Source organism: Taudactylus pleione, unplaced genomic scaffold (assembly GCF_031769625.1).
Source record: "Taudactylus pleione unplaced genomic scaffold, aTauple2 ptg000634l, whole genome shotgun sequence".
Classification (NCBI taxonomy): domain Eukaryota; kingdom Metazoa; phylum Chordata; class Amphibia; order Anura; family Myobatrachidae; genus Taudactylus; species Taudactylus pleione.
Window position 1 is genome coordinate 1,774,034 of NW_028285036.1, and position 24,327 is coordinate 1,798,360.

Below are 24,327 nucleotides of genomic sequence, written 5' to 3' on the forward strand. Positions count from 1 at the left end.
TTTTATGAGCGTTTCTCAAATCGCTGCTGCGTCCGTTACTGCGCCTGGGGCCGGCGCAGGAAGGGGTGTGAGAGAAAGCGTTCATTGTAAGGCTGAAGAAGCCGCTGCTTGGGCAAGGTGCACCAGACGTGCCAGCAGATCCATCCACAACGGATGCAGTTTATTTTCAATCCTGTCCTGGCTGTTAACCAAGCGTCGTGCATTGCAGCGTTATTGGGGGTTAGAGACTCGCATGTAAAAAGATTATTTTCATATGCGAATTTATGCATTTTTCTGTATGTCAACCCTATTCCCAGTTGGACGGAACTTGGGTAAGGGATGTAGTCAGGATCCCGACGGTCACAATACCGATTGCGGCCTCCCAATGGTGAGGGTTAGGGTTAAGCACTAGGGAGAGGGTTAGGGTTAGGCTGTGGAAGGAGAGGGTTAGGGTTAGGCTGCGGGACGGGAGGGTTAGGGTTAGGCTGCGGGATGGGAGGGTTAGGCTGTGGAAGGAGAGGGTTAAGCACTAGGGAGAGGGTTAGGGTTAGGCTGTGGAAGGAGAGGGTTAGGGTTAGGCTGCGGGACGGGAGGGTTAGGGTTAGGCTGCGGGATGGGAGGGTTAGGCTGTGGAAGGAGAGGGTTAAGCACTAGGGAGAGGGTTAGGGTTAGGCTGTGGAAGGAGAGGGTTAGGGTTAGGCTGCGGGACGGGAGGGTTAGGGTTAGGCTGCGGAAGGAGAGGCTTAGGGTTAGGCTGCGGGACGGGAGGGTTAGGGTTAGGCTGTGGAAGGAGAGGGTTAAGCACCAGGGAGAGGGTTAGGGTTAGGCTGCGGAAGGAGAGGGTTAGGGTTAGTCTGTGGAAGGAGAGGGTTAGGCTTAGGCTGCGGAAGGAGAGGGTTAGGGTTAGGTTGTGGAAGGAGAGGGTTAGGGTTAAGCACTAGGGGGAGGGTTAGGGTTAGTCTGCGGAAGGAGAGGGGTAGGCTGCGGAAGGAGAGGCTTAGGGTTAGTCTGCGGAAGGAGAGGGGTAGGCTGCGGAAGGAGAGGGTTAGGGTTAGGCTGCGGGGCGGGCGGTTAGGGTTGGTCTGCGGAAGGAGAGGGTTAGGGTTAGGCTGCGGAAGGAGAGAGTTAGGATTAGGCTGCGGGACTTGAGGGTTAGGCTGCAGGAGGAGAGGGTTAGGGTTGGTCTGCGGAAGGAGAGGGTTAGGGTTAGGCTGCGGAAGGAGAGAGTTAGGATTAGGCTGCGGGACTGGAGGGTTAGGGTTAGGCTGCAGGAGGAGAGGGTTAGGATTAGGCTGCGGAAGGAGAGGGTTAGGGTTAGGCTGCGGAAGGAGAGAGTTAGGATTAGGCTGCGGGACTGGAGGGTTAGGGTTAGGCTGCAGGAGGAGAGGGTTAGGGTTAGGCTGAGGAAGGAGAGGGTTAGGGTTAGGCTGCGGAAGGAGAGGGTTAGGGTTAGGCTGAGGAAGGAGAGGGTTAGGGTTAGGCTGCGGAAGGAGAGGGTTAGGGTTAGGCTTCGGAAGGAGAGGGTTAGGGTTAGACTGAGGAAGGAGAGGGTTAGGTTGTGGAAGGAGAGGGTTAGGGTTAGGCTGAGGAAGGAGAGGGTTAGGGTTAGGCTTCGGAAGGAGAGGGTTAGGGTTAGGTTGCGGAAGTAGAGGGTTAGGGTTAGGCTGCGGGACGGGCGGTTAGGGTTGATCTGCGGAAGGAGAGGGTTAGAGTTAGGCTGCGGAAGGAGAGGGTTAGGCTGAGGAAAGAGAGGGTTAGGCTGAGGAAGGAGAGGGTTAGGGTTAGGCTGAGGAAGGAGAGGGTTTGACTGCGGAAGGAGAGGGTTAGGGTTTGACTGCGGAAGGCTTAGGCTGCGGAAGGAGAGGGTTAGGCTGTGGAAGGAGAGGGTTAGGGTTAGGTTGTAGAAGGAGAGGGTTAGGCTTAGGCTGCGGAAGGAGAGGGTTAGGGTTTGACTGCGGAAGGAGAGGGTTAGGGTTAGACTGCGGAAGGAGAGGCTTAGGCTGAGGAAGGAGAGGGTTAGGCTTAGGCTGCGGAAGGAGAGGGTTAGGCTAGAGAGGGACGGTTAGGGTTAGGCTAGAAGGGGGACATTTAGGGTTAAGCTAGAGGGGAACAGTTAGGGTTAGGCGACGGGACATTTAGGGTTAAGATGCGGGAGGGGACATTTGGGGTTAGGCTGTGGGAGGGGTGGGTCAGGATTGGGGTTAGAATACGTACCAAAATCCGTTATGATGCCGCTGTTGGTATTCTCTGATCGCATTGTGACCGTCGAGATCTTGTACCCAACCCCTGACAGATCTGTCTTTCCACTAAATGTTCTGACCACGGACTGGTGACAGAGCGAGGGCATGTAACCACCTTTAATTGTGCCAGTGTCATGTGCGTTGCGTGCAGCTGAAGCTCCGTGCGTCTCGCGTATGGGGAAGGGAGGCCCGTTTCTTACCTATCTTTTGCATCTAGCATGTCCTTCATATGCAATCAGCAATATCCTACAGGCGGGCATTCAGAAGTTATTTATTTCCACCATAAGACAGTCCACAATGACTAATTCATTAACTGATGGCTGTAGGAAAGTACAGTAATAAATAATCCCATCTTGAGACAGAACAATGAAAATAAGGAATGAAAGCAGACGTTTGTGGTGAGGATGTCACACAGCGCGCACGTGTCGCATGCACCAGTGCAATGCCAGGACGCCGGGCTGCCTTCCCCCCCATGTGCTGTATGTCAGCTAGGCTGGACTTGGTTCCTCTTCTCCAGGTGGAACTTGCTGCCTGTCGCTATTTTAAGTGTTGGCTGAAGTTTCACGTCCTCTGTGATCTATTTCCACCCAGGGGGCAGACTGTATATTTTTGGCGCAGTCAGACTCACAAGTTTCATTTTCAGTCCCATCTAGGAGGAGGGGAGAGGGGGCTTCTGCCACTACGTCCTCCCACGCCCCACCTGCCATGCGCTTTACCAGAAGTGTACGGAGGTTCCTGTAAGTGGCTGACCCCGGTGTGTGCAGCCACCCATAAATATGTCACCGAGGTCACGGCCAGTGATTCATCAGCCCCCGGGGTATGCCGCCTCCTCGCTGCCCCATCACCCTCTCTCCCTTTTCACTTCCATTTATTAGCGCATCAGTGTGGTGGATTTCTTCCGTCCTTTAATAATATTGTGTGCTGCAAATGAATGTGGCTTTATATGAGAAAATGCAGATATACAGGGGTATTCAATATGAAACGTTAACTTCACTGTCAAAGTTACCGTTTCATATCGGAGTTTTTACCTGCGTTAAAGTATCGGGCGCGCTCCCGCTTATCCCCGTATTCAATAGAAAATTAACGAAAACGGGAAACTCCGAAGTTGGATTTGCGTAAAGTTACGAATTTTTCCTTAAAAAAATTGTAGGACCCCCCTAAAGTAGTAAAAACATGGGGGATCACTATGGGTACCCCCGTTTTAGCCTTTAATTGAAAGTCGGGGATTTAAATAGCCGCAGCAGGTGTTTTTTTCCCGACATTTAGGAAGTGATGCAGAAGAGCACTTAGGTGATTTTTTTCGTTTTTTTAAGTGGTCCCATCAAATTTGGGGTACATGAAAATGGGTACTAGCATATTTTGATGTCCCTAAAGTAAGTTTTTAAAAATTCGGCATTTGTGCACCTGCCGCTATAAATCTACTCTAGAATACACCTGCCGCTATAAATCTATTCTAGAAAACACCTGCCGCATACATGCAGAATAGCCCTGAACCTATTTCCCTATTGTTAAACAATTTTTTCCCATTTTTTTTTTTTTCACCCCAATTTTTTTATTAATTTTTTGGGGTGTCCCTATTTTTTAAAAAAAGTTTTTTTTTACACAGTTCTTTTTTAAATGTCAGTCCCAGGGGTGCAGGCTATTTTTTTTAAGCCTGCACCCCTAAACCACAATTCTGCACTTTTTTTCGACACCTATTCAATGGTGAAAAGTTTTCCACGTTTTTTTTATCAAAGACTTTTCAAAAACTGCGATAAGTCTTTGAAATTGAATACGGTGTAAAAGTCAAACCTGCGATAATGACGTCAAAAGTGCGATATTAACGCAAAACGATGTTATCGCACCCATATTGAATACCCCTGTAAGTCTGCAAAAACGCCCTCTGAAGTCAGTGGTAACCGTTTAGACTTTGTTTGTTCCTTTGCATTCATTATTCATTTTGCTATTGTCCGAAGTGCCGTAAGAGGACGTATTTTCATGTGCGCATTTATTACGGTATGCGGTACGTTATCCACGGTTGCATCAACAGCTACAATAAAATGGTTACTCCAGCACGGCGCTGAGCCATTGCGCAGTCCTATAACCATCGTGTACTATAGCTTTCAATACAACGTGATGTTCTAGGCCAGGCTGTACGAGCCTGTATGGACTGTCCGGGCCTAAGCCTACATAACGGGGCAGCGTACAAACAGGTTTATAGATATTTTAGTTCATTTTAATGTTGTTCTTTTTCCACTTTAGTCCATATCAAGCACCAATTATTGTCCTTTTGGAGAAAAATGCTTTAATAAATAAACCTTACAATTATTATTTTTAAATAGAGGGTGCACTTGCAAATTTAGGGGCTGATTCTGTGACTGGTGGATCGCGCGGTTATCTGCAAACTGCGCGCGTGTCGTAGAAAGCGATCACAGACTTGCACGCGCTGCATAATGCAAAACGCACAAGGGGCAGAGACTGTGCCAACGGACTGATCCGCCCATCTACAACGCGCTCTTTCCGTGGGAATGAGCAGCTACCACGCGATCGCACGGAACTGATCCGTGTCATCGGTGCGTAGGCTGATTTCCGAAGGTGGCGCCTGACAGAACTTTTGCACCCAGCATGGAGCGGGTGATGCTAATGATGGCGACTGCAGGCGGATACTTGCATTGGGATATGTTAGCGAGCAGACTTCCGTGGCCGCAAGTGTGTCTGACACCGGCACTTAGGGCGTATTTACCCACAATGCCCAGGAAAACGCGCCGCAGATTACACCTCTGGACTTTTTAGTTGTGACAAATTCCATGAGCCATGTGGAGGCTTGTCTTTGTACAGCGCTGTGTACACTATGTTGGCGCTATATAAATTACTGATAATAAAATAATAGTAAACATTGAAAAGAACACACTGGGTTTTTACTACCCTTTAGAAATAGCAGACACATCTATCCTAACATGCATAAGCATTAGGCCTCTGTCTGCATTATATTACCAACCACTGAGAGGGTGAAGTATTCCCCCTATTTATAGCAGACGTACCGCACTGAATTGTTGTTGCCGGTTCATAGTGAAAGTTCTGTAACTTGCGCTGGAACTCTGTGTCTCTCGCTCGCTGGAGCAGACAGAGGCTGCTACTCTCTGAGTCACAGTCTGGAGCTGGAATGACAGCACCTAATTAAATTGCTGCAGAATCAGGAGGTGTGAGGCGGCTCGTGCTCAGAGACTGTGAGCTGTGCAGCTGTGGCACGTCACCCACCACCACCATCCCCGCTGCCCATGATTCCACCCGCTCCATCGCCCATATTGCTCCATCCAGAGCTCATTGATGTACTTCGATCTGATGTTTATGTTCCTTCCCGTATTACATAATTTTACCCGGTGACGACGTGTACTGTTTACAAACCCAGTCTTTTTTGTGATGTCAAATCTTAAAACCTAAAAATAAATGATGTCGTCCGTCCCATTCGTAATAAAATGATTAGCGGTTTTTTTGGTCTTGATTTTTCTACTCGTGGACCAAAAAAATAAAACATGCATTTAAGGTCCTAACATTCCCACTTGTGAGCTGGAGATTGCAGGCAGGGTGTATCTATTGCATTTGGAAGTATAACAGTTTGAGCTGTCACAGACCCCCTCACTTCTCCCTCTCCCATTCGCAGCAATAGAACATAAGTAAGGTTATATTACTGCTATCTGCACACCTGTCGCAGAAGCCGATAAATGTGAATGTTAATGTTATTTATCAAGTAATATGACATGGCTCTTACTCCTTCGTAACAGCACAACATGAATAAAATATTTACAGATCATCTCTGTAGGGAAATGCAAATTGCCGTTAACAGTAGCGGCAGTCTCCCAGTACGTAGCGCCTTGCTTGACGGGTTTTCTTTTAGGCATTGTGCGCACTGAAATTAATGCATACAGATGTGTCCACATGCATCTTACTTCCATGCGCATTAAACAGTCTTTCTAGTTGCGCCATGCCGTGGCGTGACTCTGTAGCGCTGAGCGTCTTTTGGTGCCACCTTTTACTTTCAAATGCGTCTTATTCGCAAAGCGATGTGAAGAGCTTCAGTGAGCAGCTTCTGCTGATTAAAATGATATGCGGCATGCCTATATTCTTTGTGCAATTGCGGCTGTATCTGCATGCAAAACGCTACGTTACAGTGTCACAGCAGCTGACACTGTAACATTGCGGATGTATCTGCATGCGAAATGCTATGTTACAGTGTCAGCGGCTGTGACACTGTAACATAGCATTTTGCATGCAGATACAGCCGCATTTACACACAGAATATAGGTATGCCGCATATCATTTTAATCAGCAGAAGCTGCTCGCTGCTGCTCTTCACATCGCTTTGCCAATAAGACGGATTTGAAAGCATAAAGTGGCACGAAAAGACGCTCGAGGCTACAGAGTTGCACGGTGCTCACACGTTATGTTTAATGCTACTTGTAGCGCACGGAGGTAAGATGTATGTGGACACATCTGTATATTTGTCTGTATACAGGCATCTATGCTGTGCACCTGCCCCCAATCCATAGGCTTAGTTCATTCTCATAATCAGAACGCACTTACACAGCCTACACTTGGTACAAATGATATGCCTAGAGACAGGCGTTGTTACGCTTTTGTCTAACTTTGCATTGCCCGTAATTCCATCTACACTGATTATAACCTACACAAAAGCGATAGCGCTGTTTTCACTCACAGTTTACTGTAATGGCGAATAAAAAATAAGATGAAAATGACACCTCAGATATTATTTGCCGGAAACCGAATCTGCGAAGCTGATTCAAAGTTCTGCCGAGTTTAGGGGTTGACTGGAAACTGTTGGGTCCCTGCAGACCTGATTATACCGTTTCCCTGTTGTACCTTACCTTGAATAACACTGAGTGCTTCCTCCGAAAAATCCTTTATAATTTGCAACCCTGAGGAGGAGACAGAAGTTACTGGCCTGGCATTGATGAGGAGACACGGTAATGTATATATTTATACAATGTAACGTGAAGAATGTAAAGCGGTTTTCTTGATCTTCTACAAACAAAAAATTCTTTTAACTCTGTAACGTGTACTTGGTGCCATTTAGTGGACTAAACTCTAATATTCATGAGAAAGCAGCCGAGGAACCGGTGACATCGCTCAGGCGCCAAATGGAGGCAGCATGTGTGCTAAATCATGCGTAATGCGTAAATAAAGTTAAAATAAACTCATGAATAAAGTTCCATACTTTTGTTTATAATATAAATGTCATTGATATTTAAATGTATGTGATCCCTCAAAGATATAAACTGTGAATAGTACTCGCCTCTGGTCTCCGTCCTTTTGTGGTATTATCCGCTCACATGGCAGAGGGGAACATTGACTGGAGAACTACGGGTGGCAGCTATACTGGGCCGGGCAGCTTATAAACAATTTCAGGACTGCTCAGAGTGTGGTGGGACCCGGGCATTTGTAGGGACCATGCCCCTTATGTGTGTATGCCGACAGATGCTCCCTGACCAAGCTTAGCCACGCCCCCTCCTGCAGCCATTTTCCCCCCAGTACCCTGATTCGCCCAGTGTCTCAACGGCTCTGACTAGTGTTGGCCGTTGGAAGTGTGCTCATGCAAAGGCGATCTTCTACGGACCCAATATACGCAGTGACATCACAAAACATCGGGACCCCGCCATTGGAATGAAGCGGGTCTAATCCATGGATTCAAATCCCAGCTCCGTTGCATTTCGTTTCCAAATGGCGCTAAGTGGGCAGCCGAAACCTACATAATATTCCAGGGGTAGATGATGGAATAAGAACTATTTGTGCTTTGCGCCGCAGTAAAGTATCACGTTTCGCATGTTCTCAATGTTCCTGCCAGTTGTATGTACCCAGCAAACAGTCCCTGCCCACCAGCCATGTTGTTGTTGTCCCACGATGCTTTGCATGACAACCGCTGAGAGCAAAACCAGCTGACACAATAATCTCCTCGCGCAGCAAACTATTTCTAGATATTATATCGGTGATGCTGGAGTTTTCCATTAATTAATTACCTATGGAAATGGTGACCCAGCAAAGCGTTTTATGTGGAAATTAAGCCTGTAATACACAGACAGGTGAGCTAACTGGGTAATGTAGCTGCACAAATCTCTTTCCCTCAATCTGCTGGAATGCGTTACTGCCAAGTCTATCTGCAAGCTCATTAATCTCAAGCACGGGACAGGAGACGCGGCACTAGGTTTACATCTCGCCGCCATTCAGCGCAGCCTGCTCAGTTCAGGAACGAGGTTAAAACATTTTTTGTAACCATTTTTTAAAAATGATCAAAATGTTTTATCGATGGGTTAATTATTGGTACACCGGCCGCACTGCTGTCTCTTTACGCCTCAGCAATCTCAGTGGTTCATAGTGAATTAATCGGCCGTATCTGCATGGGGAAGTATCAGTTCAGCTGACAAAATGGCGCCCACTGCTGGAGGGCATTAGCAAAGCCTATATGGCCCACCAAGCATACTGTAAGGTGCCGCCTACTTGAGAGACTCCACCAAAATGTATTTAGCATGACAATCTAAATAGGTGCAATATGTAAAAGTGTACCCCCTCCTCCAATAAAATAAGCTCTGCAGTTCATCTTCTGGAAGCCGTGCTATGGTGTGGGAAACCATTACGTCCATGTCCCCCCATTCCCGTTAGCTGAAGAACCAGGAGCTGGACTGGCGAATCATTGGGACTATAAAATGGTGATGGAGGAGGGTGTGAGCAGCAGGACAGGCCACCAGCCACAATCTTGTATGTAATATACGTATATTTGCATTAAATTGGGGACTGCCACGTTGCATGCTCTGTTAAGCTATTTAATCATTTCGTACATCGACTTTGATAAAACATTGCCACCTAGTGGTCATATTACCATCATCATTAGAAGTGATGTGAATCAATATGAGTGATTATGGGGAAGATGTACTAAGCCGTGGAGAGTGATAAAGTACCAACCAATCAGCTCCTAACTGTCACTTTACAGGCAGTGTTTGAAAAATGACAGAAAAAAGCTTATTGGTTGGCACTTTATCACTCTTCACTTTATCACTTTTCAAGGCTCAGTACATCTCCCCCCGAGTGTCCAGTTCACAACCACTTCAGCGACACTGCCATTACGCGCCCATAAGACGGTATATCTCCGTGCGCCTGAATAGACACCATCCTGGAACACCCTAGAAGGCCTCGCATATTTCTAGTACATTTTGGGGATACCGTGCTTCTAAATCGCAACTGTACACACCGTGGGACACGTGCACCGTGCGACTTTTTAATGCAAAAAAATTGTTCAGCTCTGCAAACATCAGGATTGCATGTGGCTCAGATTCAGGCCCTGGGTGCTCCGGGGGCTGTGAATTATTATCCCCGAGTAATAAGTATAGCGTCCTTGGGAAGTAGAAATAACTAGTTGTGCGATAGTAACGGCGGAGATAGTGAGAAGGTAGCGACTTCTGTAATTGCCTCTATGCACAGTCAGCGGGGGACATTTTTTACGCTTGATAAAGTGTGATCTCAACACCAAAGGTTTACACCCTCCTAGATGAACACATTGTGCATGAAACGTCGATCTCAGCCACTGACCCCTGACCGCTCCTGCACAAGCCACATTAGTCACTGTTACAGTGGAAGCAGTATTTGGGGATAAATTCTGCATAAAAGTTTCTTTACATAGTGACTGAACCCAACTCATTTAGGGCCTGATTCAGAGGAGCTCGCTATTTGCGAGCGCACGCTCTGAATCATGACGGGGAGGATTTTTTTTTGTCCTGTCCACTCTCAAAGCTGTGGGTGCGCACCCACAGGTAGTGCGAGCAGTCAGGAGATGGTCGCAATTATCGCAACCATCGGGGTTGCGAGAAGACCCTGTGGTAGGGTCTCAGGTCTCCCAAGCCCGAGTGGACTTCCTGCTCTAATAGAGTAGGAAGTCCACTACTGACATCACAAGTGATGTCAGGCGTACGCCGCCGTTTGTTCAGCCACCCCCGCCTACAAAACGGGAATAGCTGTCGATCAACATCGACAGCCGCCCCGTTTTGCGAGCCCCGTAGCGGGTGATTTCTCACTCTTTACGGGGCTTGCGCACGTGTGCAGTGTGTCACCATTGACTTGCTTGCGAGTGCAATGCGCTTGTGAGCGGGTCTGAATCAGGCCCTTAGTGCGATATGCAGTGCACGTGCACAAACTAGCCACTGCGATCAGGACTGCGAACGCAGTGACTATGCTGACCCATTGCAGAGTGATTGACAGGAAGTGCCGTTTGTGGGTGGTGACGGGGAGGTGGTCGGCGAAACGCAGGCGTGCCAGTGCATTCAAACGCTGTTGCAGGGGCATGCATAAATTATCCACTGTGATGCCGTACGCAGCTTGAGTACTCCTAGCGTTAGCAATTCCTGAGTAACGTCAGTGCAAGTGTGCGTGAGGCTGCGATGGTATTCGATGTTACCGATGGTTTCGCAGTCTTGCTAACTGTTACGGATGTGAGTACAGGGAAGTGGGCGTCCTTATGTTTTGCTAAGACTGCATTGCGTTCGCAGAGATTAGCATACCTTCGCAGTTGAGCTGCGTTCGTAATCGCAGCCGTGATCCGTAGTGAATCAGGCCCTGTGTTTGACTTGCATCGTCCTTGCACCTCCATTTCACGAAAAGTCATTTTTTTTCCACCGCTCGAGGCTTCCAAGATTCTGGTCTTTTTATGAAACTCTTTGGGAATAAATTAATAAGGTCTCTCCTTTATATTTGTCATTATTTCCTGCCAGCTGGTTTTGTGCCTCAGTGGTGTCAATAGGTCCTAGTTAGTGGTTAGTCTGGATACTGGTACAGCCAACAAAATGGCCGCCTGCAGTGCACAAAGGTGCTATGGCCTATTAGAGGACACTGCAGAGAGTCGCACACAGTCTCCTCACATGTCTTGACTGAACTTCTACCTTATTGAGAAACGCCAAAAAGCTCTTTGTTTCCCCACACATCGTGACCAAGGCCACGGAAGATTAGGTAGCCCTCATTTCCTACGCCTGCATGGGAACTTGCACTTACAATCTTATGAATGTGACAGGATGCCTTTTCATGTTTGTTGGAAGCATAATTTAGATTCAGTTGCAGTTTAATGTGATTTACAGATAAACTTCCTTCAAACAGAACTTAGAAAATGCAATTCTGATCATTTCAGCAATAGAAAATTGCATTTGATGGGAATGATTCCCTTTCCTGACCCTATTTCCAGGTACTTCTGAGGGACACGTGCTGGTCTTGTGCGAGTTTACAGGGATGTTGTCAGGGAAGAGGAAACGCACAACATGGGTTCCCGACATTGTATTTCCTGATTTTCGGCCACTGATTGGGAATATTTATTGTGTGTGTTTTTCTTTCAGCTGGCCCGACACTACAAAACGCTACAGCAGATGTTGAAGCCGGGGAGTGATCCAGATGGGGGAGAGGAAGCGCTGACATACTATGCTTTCCACACGGCACAAATTGAGGTAAATGGATTGTTTACATCGGTGTTGTATCTTTCCGTATTGCAAGCACACCCTAAACATTTATATCTATAAGACTGTATATGGGGCTATGGGCTGGATTCAGACCCGCTCGCTAGATGCGTTCGCACGCACCCAGCGTATGCAAATCTAGCACACACCCAGCAAGGCAGGCGATCGCATGGCAAGGCATAAGCATGCCCACTATGTCTCGGCTTGCGATCGCTTTGTGTATGTAGACGCCCACCAGCCTGTCTTAAGACGCCCACTTGCGCACGTCATCTCCAGGAAGTGTATGCAACCATCGGTACCATACGCAGCACTTGTGGTTGACCTTACCCTACCGCAAGCACTGCGAGCTCTTCAGTGTAAACTTCAGCCAGGTGACGTGTACGATGACGCTGCTTCTTAATTATGCACGCCTCTGAAACGGCGTTAAGACGCTCAGGCACGCCTGCGTTCACACCTCCACTCCCCTGTTTCTAGTGCCCAGCCCTGTCACCACCCACAAATGGCTTCTCCTGTCACTCATTCTGCCGGGACTGTCTATGCGCGGCGAGCGAACGATTCCCGATCGCTCAGATTGGTTCGCGCACTGTGATGCATACGCCTACGCAGAAAGCAAACATTGGCAGCCTTTGTGCGAAAGCTTCCTAGCGAGCAGGTCTGAATTGGTCCCTATATACGGTCAAAAAGGCTTATTTACAAACCAAAAAAAAATAGAACTCCCTTATTGCACCCTTTTGTCCGCCAAACTCATTCTGCGCCCTATTTAGCTTTTATTTTTCAAAAAAACATTGGGACTGTCGCTATTGCATGTGCCACTTTATGCTTTTATCACTACAGCATACTCCACCTGTACACAGAAGCTGCGAGTGTTAGTCACCAAATATGTTCTTCCTGAAAACCCAAAAATGTCTCCTGTTTTGTTATAGATCGTCCGTCACGATCGAACGATGGAGCAGATTGTGTTTCCCGTGCCGAATATCTGCGAGTTTCTGACCCGAGAATCAATGCGCCGGGTGTTTAACTCCACCGAGAGAGACGAACAGGGCAGCAAAGTCAATGACTTCTTCCAGCAGACCGAAGACTTGTACAATGAAATGAAATGGCAGAGAAAGATCAGGAGTGAGTATATTCAGAATATCAATGTAAATAATGAGGAGTTTGGCCGCCCTAGAAGGTACAAAGGGCCGTATTCAATTAGTCGGGAAAAGTTGGAGTCTGTTGTACTTTCCACCGCATTCGCCTGTTTGGGACGCGAATTTGCGGCATGCGCATCCCCAAGTTTCGCCCTATTCAATTACAGAACAGGCGAAAACGCTAATAGTCGAATGCATAACAGACGTAAAGTACTGAATACATTGGGGGAATCAGTCTGTTCCCCAAAATAAGACGCACTGGAAATCATTACAGATGTGTACTATTAGCCCTAATAAACGTACTTTGTGTCCTTAATTTGCGTTAAAAGCTTTCTACACGCATATATGTAAAAGTGGTTAAAAATTATAGAAACATTTATTTTTGGTTAAAATAAATAGTCCAGTTAAATTTGGGGTACTTGAAAATGGGTGCTAGCATATTTTTGTCTCTCTAAAGTTCATCCTTGTCCCCCAACTTTTTTCATTTTTGCCCCAGAATTGACATATCTTTTTTGGGGTGTTCTGAGGTAAAAAAAAAAAATTATTTTTGCTTTGTCCTTTTGGGGGGTGTTCTGAATCAATTCCCCAAATTTGCACCCCAAAATAGAGATTTTGCACTTTTTTCCGCCTGCTATTCATTGGAGAAACTTTTCCGCCTCTTTCAGTGCATTGAGTTTCCCCTTAGGCGAAAAACGGCCTGGAATTGAATTTGGAGATAAGACGCAAACAGACGAATAGTGACAATAGGCAAAACTTTTTCGCCGATTACGACTTTTCGCGTCTAATTAAATCCGGCCCAAAGGACCCAGCTCTTCTCACAGCGAAGGCAGCCATTTTGTACTTGACCATTATTCATGAGAATACAGCCTTTGTGGCCTTGTCACCATTTCCTGTTGAATTCACAAAATGCTGCCACCTTTCTCTGTAGGCCACAGTTACACTTTTCTCTGTCATAACTCAGATCAAATAGACATTTTCATGAGCTCTCTCTCTTTCACGTCTTTGGCAACTTAGATATAAATGACATTAAAATATTTACTTCATAACATTCTGTGTATGACATATGTCCTCTATCCCACAGAAACCAATCGTACCGGAGACTAATCACAGCTATTTCCCTATAAGATGCTGTTAGTTTTTCAGCACATGTTTTTATTTAAATTACTTTTTGAAAGTTTAAGAAATTCTTATTTATTATTGAACAAGTGCTGGTTTGTCCATTGTCTCCGTATTGAAATATTCATGCGTCTACTGCAAAGTGCCTCAGAGTAAGGTTAAGGCCCAGTCCCAGAGAGGGTCTAGACAACCAGCGGCTCAAAGTCTTCGCTGCATGCCCACACAGCCTCAGGTTGGCAAAGCATGCTGGGTATTGTAGTTCCACAGCAGTTGGGGGAGTGACCGGTTGCCCGCATCTGGGATAATGCGACTGCGAGAATAACTCTCTACATGACATACATTGCAGATCAAATAAATAATTGATCTGCACAAAGTGTCTTTAAGTGCCAATAAGGCTCGCTAGCTCCTCCCCCATTACCCATAATGCAAATACTCATTGATTTTATTGAGTGTTAATTATTAAAGTGACTGGGTGAATGCGCCACAAATCTTTTTGGTAGGCTTCATCGTTTTCTTCCTCCAGAGGGGTGAAAACACAGCTGAAAGCAGTTTCTCTAATTTATACTTGGTATTCTATGTATACATCAAGGTTTTGTATCCGCGGTAGGAACAAGACGCAGGCTGTGCTCAGTACACATTGTACCTTTTTAATATTTGATTAGTTAATCAGATCTCTTTGGCATTCTGTTCGTAAACGTGCCGCACTCCATCACCGCGCCTGCAGTCCACAGACGGCCGAGTGCTGGGAGGCCATTGAGATTCCCGCCCTGCGGCCCAGGGGAGGCTCACTTTTAGTAATTAGCTGTCTTGGCAATGAAAAAACTTCTCTCTCTTTTTTTTTTTTTTCTACTTATTAAATGTAAAAGATTTTCAGACAGAGCCGAGGCACGGCGACTTCTGCGTTTGGATTTCAGATCCCGGTAGACAGGAAAGTCTGTCTTTAATTTGAGTTTTGTTTGCTTTGCTCCTTTTGAAGAAATAACAGTTTAAAACGTAAAAGTTTTCTCGGCTTATTCCGCAAAACAAATCTGAGCTGCAGTTGGCGCAATATCACGTTATGTAAATCGCCTTATTGCGCGAAAGCAATCAGTCACTTTATGATTGGCCAGGTTGCATTTAGTGTCTTGACTCCAAAATTTAGTATAGTCCTCCCGGGATAGTAGGCTCGTCCTTTGCTGCTAGAGGATTTGAGTCATTGCACATAGAGGTTATACTAGGTCCCTCACCCAAAGTGTAATAATACCCAGTTTATAAGCATAGGTCCCTCACCCAAAGTGTAATAATACCCGGGTTATAAGCATAGGTCCCTCACCCAAAGTGTAATAATACCCGGGTTATAAGCATAGGTCCCTCACCCAAAGTGTAATAATACCCAGAGTATAAGCATAGGTCCCTCACCCAAAGTGTAATAATACCCAGAGTATAAGCATAGGTCCCTCACCCAAAGTGTAATAATACCCAGTTTATAAGCATAGGTCCCTCACCCAAAGTGTAATAATACCCAGAAGCATAGGTCCCTCACCCAAAGTGTAATAATACCCAGTTTATAAGCATAGGTCCCTCACCCCAAGTGTAATAATACCCGGGTTATAAGCAAAGGTCCCTCACCCAAAGTGTAATAATACCCGGGTTATAAGCATAGGTCCCTCACCCCAAGTGTAATAATACCCGGGTTATAAGCATAGGTCCCTCACCCAAAGTGTAATAATACCCAGAGTATAAGCATAGGTCCCTCACCCAAAGTGTAATAATACCCAGAGTATAAGCATAGGTCCCTCACCCCAAGTGTAATAATACCCAGAGTATAAGCATAGGTCCCTCACCCCAAGTGTAATAATACCCAGTTTATAAGCATAGGTCCCTCACCCCAAGTGTAATAATACCCGGGTTATAAGCATAGGTCCCTCACCCAAAGTGTAATAATACCCAGAGTATAAGCATAGGTCCCTCACCCAAAGTGTAATAATACCCAGAGTATAAGCATAGGTCCCTCACCCCAAGTGTAATAATACCCAGAGTATAAGCATAGGTCTCTCATCCCAAGTGTAATAATATCCAGGTTATAAGCATAGGTCCCTCATCCAAAGTGCAATAATACCCAGTTTATAAGCATAGGTCCCTCACCCAAAGTGTAATAATACCCAGAGTATAAGCATAGGTCTCTCATCCCAAGTGTAATAATATCCAGGTTATAAGCATAGGTCCCTCATCCCAAGTGTAATAATACCCAGGTTATAAGCATAGGTCTCTCATCCCAAGTGTAATAATACCCAGGTTATAAGCATAGGTCCCTCATCCCAAGTGTAATAATACCCAGGTTATAAGCATAGATCCCTCATCCCAAGTGTAATAATACTCAGGTTATAATAAGAATAGGTCCCTCACCCCAAGTGTAATAATACCCAGGTTATAAGCATAGATCCCTCATCCCAAGTGTAATAATACCCATGTTATAAGCATAGGTCCCTCATCCCAAGTGTAATAATACTCAGGTTATAATAAGCATAGATCCCTCACCCCAAGTGTAATAATACTCAGGTTATAATAAGCATAGGTCCCTCATCCCAAGTGTAATAATACTCAGGTTATAATAAGCATAGGTCCCTCATCCCAAGTGTAATAATACCCAGGTTATAAGCATAGGTCCCTCATCCCAAGTGTAATAATACCCAGGCTATAAGCATAGATCCCTCATCCCGAGTGTAATAATACCCATGTAATAAGTATAGATGAACCTCACTCTCCTTAGTAACAGCCGGCAGGAACGTCTCTCGGAGCACATGAGAACATACAGCAGCCCCTACACCAATCCCCCTGTACTTTTCTCTGTTATTCAATTCCCCCCCCATGCGTCCCTACTTTTAATCTGTCCCTGCAGCCACTCATCTATCAGATCTGATCAGCCTGACACATGCTGTAGTAATGGGAGCTGGCGTCTGGTGTGCTGAGAGCTGGGATGCGGGCGTGAGATCTCCTTTGCAGATGTTACATAACTCCATGATACATTGCGCCTGACATCTCCTGCAGCACCCGTACCCGGGTAGTCGTTCTGTACAGCTGATCCCTCACCATCGCAAATTAAACGTTTGCATTTAAATGAGGCTCTCTGTTTGCACACCAACTGCTTTATTACCCAGAGATCAGCGGCAGTCGGGTCATTAGGCTCATCCCTGACGTGCATGCATGCGGGTGAATTAGTGAGCGCAGGTGTTCAGCCTCAGAAGCAAAGCTCTGTATTCTTCCATGTTATGAGTGAAGAAATAAAAGGTATTCAGTCTGCAATCTGCAACGTTATTGGTAAACTTCACTTTTTACAGAGTTAAAGTGCCCTTGTCACATGAGAACCACAGTGGAGGCGGCCATCTTATGGGCTGAGGCAAGATTCATGAACAGTTAGCTAGGAAACGGTGCCATCACCGAGATGGTTTGGCTCCTTGTGCTTCATGCCTCAGTAATTTCCTAGGGGGTATATTTACTAAACTGGGTTTTTTTTTCAAAGAAGCAGATTCTCAGCAGGGTTTGACCGATGAATTTGAAAGGCCAATAGAAATATATGCCAAACAATCCTGAAATTGCATTTAATACAATTATTTGGCCTGATTCAGAGCGTTATTGATTTTAGCATCGCTGCTGCGCCTTCGCACGTTTTTTTTTTTCTACTTGAAGCCGGTACACGGCGCCTAGCTCCACCCCTCGACGCAATCCGCAAAGCCCCACCTCTGATTGGTCCGCTGCCCTGTGAGTAATAGAGCAGGGATGACCATTGTTGGGTAAAACCATCGATGGTTCCAAGGTCATAGTTTCTTACCATCATGTTAACCACCAGTGGTACCTTCGATGCTGACCATCAAGCCTTGAGCTGGTATTTATCAAAGCTTGGAGAGAGAGAAAATTGTGAGAGATATGTACTAACCAATCCGCTTCTATACAGGCTGTGTTTGAAAAAATTACAGGAGCTGATTGGTTGGTACTTTATCTCACAGTTTTATCTCTCTCTCTCGGATAAGTTAAAACCCCCCCCGGAGAGAGAGAGAAAATGGAGAAATTGGTTGCTATGGGCAATTTCTCCATTTTACCGCTCTCAAAGGTTTGCTACATCTCCCCCAAAGTGCCTCAGTGGGTAAAGAGAACCTAGTAGATTTATTAGCTGCACACGATCAGTGATGTTACCAGTTCCTTGACATGTTGGTCCAACCCACAAAATGGCTGCCTCCTCCGTGTGTTGGTTTCATGTGCAGTAAATGAAAAAAAGAGCATTTCGGAGCATGTGATAAAATGTCTCCATCAATATTTGGAAAGCGTGTGTGTGTGTGAAAATGTAGATTTCAGGGTGTTTGTCAGCCATCCTGCCACGTGAATCGATCATGTGTCTCATCAGCAGATCCTGCTCTAAACAGACGTGTTTCTATAATCTGTGCTCTTATTACCTTGAATTACCATGTCACATTCAGCAGTTTATGCAATAAATATCTCTGTCATACCATCAGGGCTGGATTGAGGTCTGTGGGGGCCCCTACTAATAAAATTGCCAGTGGTATGCTGGTGATGTTATTAAGTGGTATAGGGGTCTATTTATCAAGCAGTGAAAAGCGTAGAGAAGTGGACCAGTGGAGAAGTTGCCCATAGCAACCAATCAGCTCCTACCTATTATTTTATAGACTGTACTTTATAAATGCTACTTCAAAGCTGATTGGTTGCTATGGGCAACGTCTCCACTGGTCCACTTCTCTACGCTTTTCACTGCTTGATAAATAGACCCCATAATGTATAAGTACACAATGTGTGTCCCTCACGATGATGATGTAGCTATGCGTGGGGGTCCCTTGGGAGACTGCGCCGCCTGCCATGTTCTTCATTTGGCTCTGCAAATGATCTACTCGTTCCGCTGTTTTTTTTAAGTAACTGCACAGTAATCGGTGACATCCTGTCTGAGTAATGCTGGCCACACACATGGCGATATTTTACCCGATCTGGCCGATTCCGACATATTGGAACGACGGATCGTGTAAAATATGGCCAAAGCCGGAGTAATTCGTGAGTCCCCACTCACGATGCTATGCGCGTCCCCGATCACATCGTCAGATCTGCCGTGCAGTCGGGCAGATCTAACAATCTAGGAGGCGACGCACTGTGACAGTCTGGATGCAGGAGAGATCGTATGAAGATTGGACACCAAATTGTGTGCAGATCGTGTGCAGAGCGTGTGCAGAGCTGCCGGGGAGAGTTTCAAGGGAAATCGTACAGATCGGCTGATCACGTGCACACATCGCCATGTGTGTGGCCACCTTGAGATATAGGAGACAGACTCAGTAGCATCCTATGAGTGTACATATAATGTTTGCACCTGACTGAAAACTTTCACCGTCAGTATATTTTCTTGTATAAAATTGCTGCAAAATCAGCTAAATTGAACATTGTTTGCATCAGCTGCAGCGAGAGGTCGTATGATGTAATTCACATCAGGTTAGCGCTGCACTGGCGATTGTACCCCGTGACCAGCTCTACACAACTGTGCACCGAAATCAGATTAGATCAGTCTTTTAAAAGTGATTGCATGAGACTGACTACATGTGCTAGACCAGGCCCGGCCAACCTGTGGCTCTCCAGCTGTTGTGAAACTACAAATCCCAGCATACCCCCCCACCAGTCACCTGGTAAAGCATGCTGGGAGTTGTAGGTTCACAACAGCTGGAGAGCCCGATGCTAGACTGTCCTGCCACAGACAGAAGGAACTACAGCATACCCAACAGCCTTCTGCCAGTCAGTGCACAGCGTGGCATGTATAGACTGGTCCATAATGACAGACTAATCTGTGGTTACAAGACTCATCACACCGTGACTGATCACTATTACCCCCATACAGCTCAGTACCTTGCAGTCCTAGTGCGCTCTCACGATAAGACCGTATCGCCATACTCATGTTGCCAGCATAGCGTGGTCACGGTGTTACTAGAATTTTACCCACTTTGATGAGGATGTGAGTGGAATCAGGGCCAGTCCTGTTGGCTCTCGGTGACCTGTTGTCTCTGTCTCCGCAGATAACCCGGCTCTCTTCTGGTTCTCTCGACACATCTCTCTCTGGGGCAGCATTTCCTTCAACCTGGCCGTGTTCATCAACCTGGCCGTGGCGCTCTTCTATCCCTTTGGGGATGATGCAGATGAAGGTAAGTGGACGCCCTGCCTGTTCTTGCCGTGTAAGGGTCTGGGGAGCTGGTACGGACGGTCATGGCCAATGAGCCTGGAGAACTTCAAATTAACCACTCCATAGCGAACCCGATTTACGGAGCGTCCGTTTCCGTAGAAATTTATATTTTTTTTTATTATTGCAGTTTTCAGAAATGACTTTTATGTTAGTTTTCTTTTTAATATATATTTTTTATTAAATATATTCTATTGTACAGGGAACCAAATTATTTTTTGTTTGTTTGTGTAACTACAGATGTGTCCTTTTGAATACTGTGGCTTCAGTGCACCAACTAGCCCCTCTCGGTGCACCAACTGCGTTCTTAGCTTACACTGACCACTGGGGGTGTGCGCCATTTGTACATCTGTGTCTGACTGAGTCTGTGTAAAAGCGTTTCCGATATGAGCCACCGCTGCTTATCCTCATGCCAAGTTTTATTGTACATTATCTGCGACTTTCATACGTATGTGACACCGATTCCTGTGCGGTTATGGTGGCAGCCTAGCGCTATGGTACACTGTGATTGGCTTTTCACACAATTGTAAGAAAAATACAGTATGCTGCTGGTATCAGACGCGCTGGGCCGTCTTGCGCCGTGAGACACTAGGGGGTATATTTACTAAAGTGCGGATTTATAGAAGTGGAGATGTTGCCCATAGCAGCCAATCAGATTCTAGCTACAGTATTATCTTCCAGAAGGTGCTTGTTAAATGTCAAATAGAATCTGATTGGTTGCTATGGGCAACATCACTTCTAAATACTCTCACTTTAGTAAATACACTCCTAGAGGGACACATCTGTATAATAGTTTTACACTTTGCTGCTGACTATATTACAATAGCCGTCGGCGCCCCCTCTCTTTCTACATTGAGGAGGGGGGCACATTTCATGTTGGGGAAGGGGGGTGATTTCCCCAGAGAGACGTTTCCTGTCATACGATGCCACCCACTGGCAGAAGCTCAGAGTAACCTTCATGCAGCTGATCCTGCGGCACGTCAAAGTTTGACCAACTCTCCTAAGCCTAACTTATGTTCTTATATGACAAAGATAATGCACTAAGGGGTCTATTTACTAAGCAGTGTTAGGAGACAGAGTGAAAAGTGATAAGAAAGTGATAAGGTGCCAGCCAATCAGCTCCCAACTGTCATCTCACAGGCTGTGTTTGAAAAATGACAGTTGGGAGCTGATTGGCTGGCACCTTATCACTTTCTTATCACTTTTCACTATGTCTCCTACCACTGCTTTTTAAATAGACCCCTAAATCTTCTTTCCTGCCTGTGACAATATGCTCCATGTATATGAGTCTGAGTTTCCTTTATTTTAGTCCCTGGTGCCCCCTCCCATAATGCCTCCTTCGCCCTGGCGCTGCTCTTCCCGCATCACATGATGTTTGTGCTGCTTGTGTTACATGTGCATGTGCACGTGTCTGGCCCCCCCCTGGGATTCCCCGGGCAGTAACGGACAGTCTCGCTCTGTCTTATTAGGAGGTCTGTTTGCACAGAGCTGTCATAAATATTCATGTTTTTTTTGTTTTTTTTTAAGGTCAGCTGCCTCACGTGTGTCTGTAATTTCCTCCTGTGTAGGGAGCGTTACAGAGAGACGGATAGTTGTCAGGCGCTCCGTCTGCCTCTCTCAGGGATTCTTCTGGGCTCCCTGTCAGGCTGCAGTTTACAAAAAAAAAAAACGCTGCAAATCCTTGAACAGAGAATGAGGGATTCATCCAGCAAACAGAAGAGAAGAGGGCGTACCGCGCACTTCCCCATTACACCAGTACAGGAACAGACCGTATACAGAATGTGAGAATAGACGTGTGCCGGTTTCCACACAGAATAAGAGCAGATACTGAGAATTACATCCATCTTACAGAACATGAGAATAGACCTGTGCCGGTTTCCACACAGAATAAGAGCAGATACTGAGATTTACATCCAGCTTACAGAACATGAGAATAGACGTGTGCCGGTTTCCACACAGAATAAGAGCAGATACTGAGAATTACATCCAGCTTACAGAACATGAGAATAGACGTGTGCCGGTTTCCACACAGAATAAGAGCAGATACTGAGAATTACATCCATCTTACAGAACATGAGAATAGACCTGTGCCGGTTTCCACACAGAATAAGAGCAGATACTGAGAATTACATCCAGCTTACAGAACATGAGAATAGACGTGTGCCGGTTTCCACACAGAATAAGAGCAGATACTGAGAATTACATCCAGCTTATAGAACATGAGAACAGACGTGTGCCGGTTTCCACACAGAATAAGAGCAGATACTGAGAATTACATCCAGCTTACAGAACATGAGAATAGAAGTGTGCCGGTTTCCACACAGAATAAGAGCAGATACTGAGAATTACATCCAGCTTACAGAACATGAGAATAGACGTGTGCCGGTTTCCACCCAGAATAAGAGCAGATACTGAGATTTACATCCATCTTACAGAACGTGAGAATAGACGTGTGCCGGTTTCCACACAGACTAAGAGCAGATACTGAGAATTACATCCAGCTTACAGAACATGAGAATAGACGTGTGCCGGTTTCCACACAGAATAAGAGCAGATACTGAGAATTACATCCAGCTTATAGAACATGAGAACAGACGTGTGCCGGTTTCCACACAGAATAAGAGCAGATACTGAGAATTACATCCAGCTTACAGAACATGAGAATAGAAGTGTGCCGGTTTCCACACAGAATAAGAGCAGACACTGAGAATTACATCCAGCTTACAGAACATGATGAATAGACGTGTGCTGGTTTCCACACAGGATAAGAGCAGATACTGAGAATTACATCCATCTTACAGAACGTGAGCATAGACGTGTGCCGGTTTCCACACAGAATAAGAGCAGATACTGAGAATTACATCCATCTTACAGAACGTGAGCATAGACGTGTGCCGGTTTCCACACATAATAAGAGCAGATACTGAGAATTACATCCATCTTACAGAACATGAGAATAGACCTGTGCCGGTTTCCACACAGAATAAGAGCAGATACTGAGAATTACATTGAGCTTACAGAACATGAGAATAGACGTGTGCCGGTTTCCACACAGAATAAGAGCAGATACTGAGATTTACATCCATCTTACAGAACGTGAGAATAGACGTGTGCCGGTTTCCACACAGAATAAGAGCAGATACTGAGAATGACATCCAGCTTACAGAACATGAGAATAGACGTGTTCCGGTTTCCACCCAGAATAAGAGCAGATACTGAGATTTACATCCATTTTACAGAACGTGAGAATAGACGTGTGCCGGTTTCCACACAGAATAAGAGCAGATACTGAGAATTACGTCCAGCTTATAGAACGTGAGAATAGACGTGTGCTGGTTTCCACACAGAAAAAGAGCAGATACTGAGAATTACGTCCAGCTTATAGAACATGAGAATAGAAGTGTGCCGGTTCCCACCCAGAATAAGAGCAGATACTGAGAATTACATCCAGCTTATAGAACATGAGAATAGACGTGTGCCGGATTCCACACACAATAAGAGCAGATACTGAGAATTACATCCATCTTACAGAACATGAGAATAGACGTGTGCTGGTTTTCCACACAGAATAAGAGCAGATACTGAGAATTACATCCAGCTTACAGAACATGAGAATAGACGTGTGCCGGTTTCTACACAGAATAAGAGCAGATACTGAGGATTATATTCATCATATGAAGAGCTGGTAAAATTGTCACCTCATACACAATAAAAACGAGAGAAGTAGTATTGTGCAGTTAGTCACACGGACTCTGGACGCAGACGCAGTAGGAAAAAATCGCCCAACTGCCGCTGAAATTAACATGGCTTCCCACTTCCTTCCATTCTCCTCACCGTCATATGCATCCCGGTATAAACCATATGATCGGACTGGTCACTGCCTCTCACACAGTCGGCACAGTCTTCTCCTGACATACTCTTGAACATTCCAGTGATCTTATTTGTTGCAGGTCATTCTAACCCCACCCACTTCAAAGATGAGGACATTCCGAATAAGTAGAATTTGAAGGGTAAATTACAGTGAGGTGGTTGGAACCCCAGTCAGGCCGACCCATCTCTGCAAACCCGGGGACACATGGGATGCCCTCTTCAGCAGACATATGTAGTCATTTCCTCCATGGTGGCTCCAACTGCGTTTCTGGCCCGTCTTTATTGCCTGGCTCTCTCTGGAGACCACCAATTAT

At 45.8% G+C, this 24,327-nt stretch overlaps 1 protein-coding gene across 1 annotated transcript in view; it reads left to right on the top strand.

Annotated features, from left to right (window-relative positions):
- The window catches only part of ITPR2 (inositol 1,4,5-trisphosphate receptor type 2), a 318,547-nt gene that overhangs the window by 244,561 nt on the left and 49,659 nt on the right, over positions 1–24,327 (top strand). Inside the window, exons 46-48 of the mRNA XM_088454805.1 lie at positions 11,582–11,689; positions 12,622–12,814; positions 19,983–20,108. Of these exons, the coding sequence (XP_088310931.1) occupies positions 11,582–11,689; positions 12,622–12,814; positions 19,983–20,108 (427 nt within the window). The remainder of the gene's footprint in view (positions 1–11,581; positions 11,690–12,621; positions 12,815–19,982; positions 20,109–24,327) is intronic.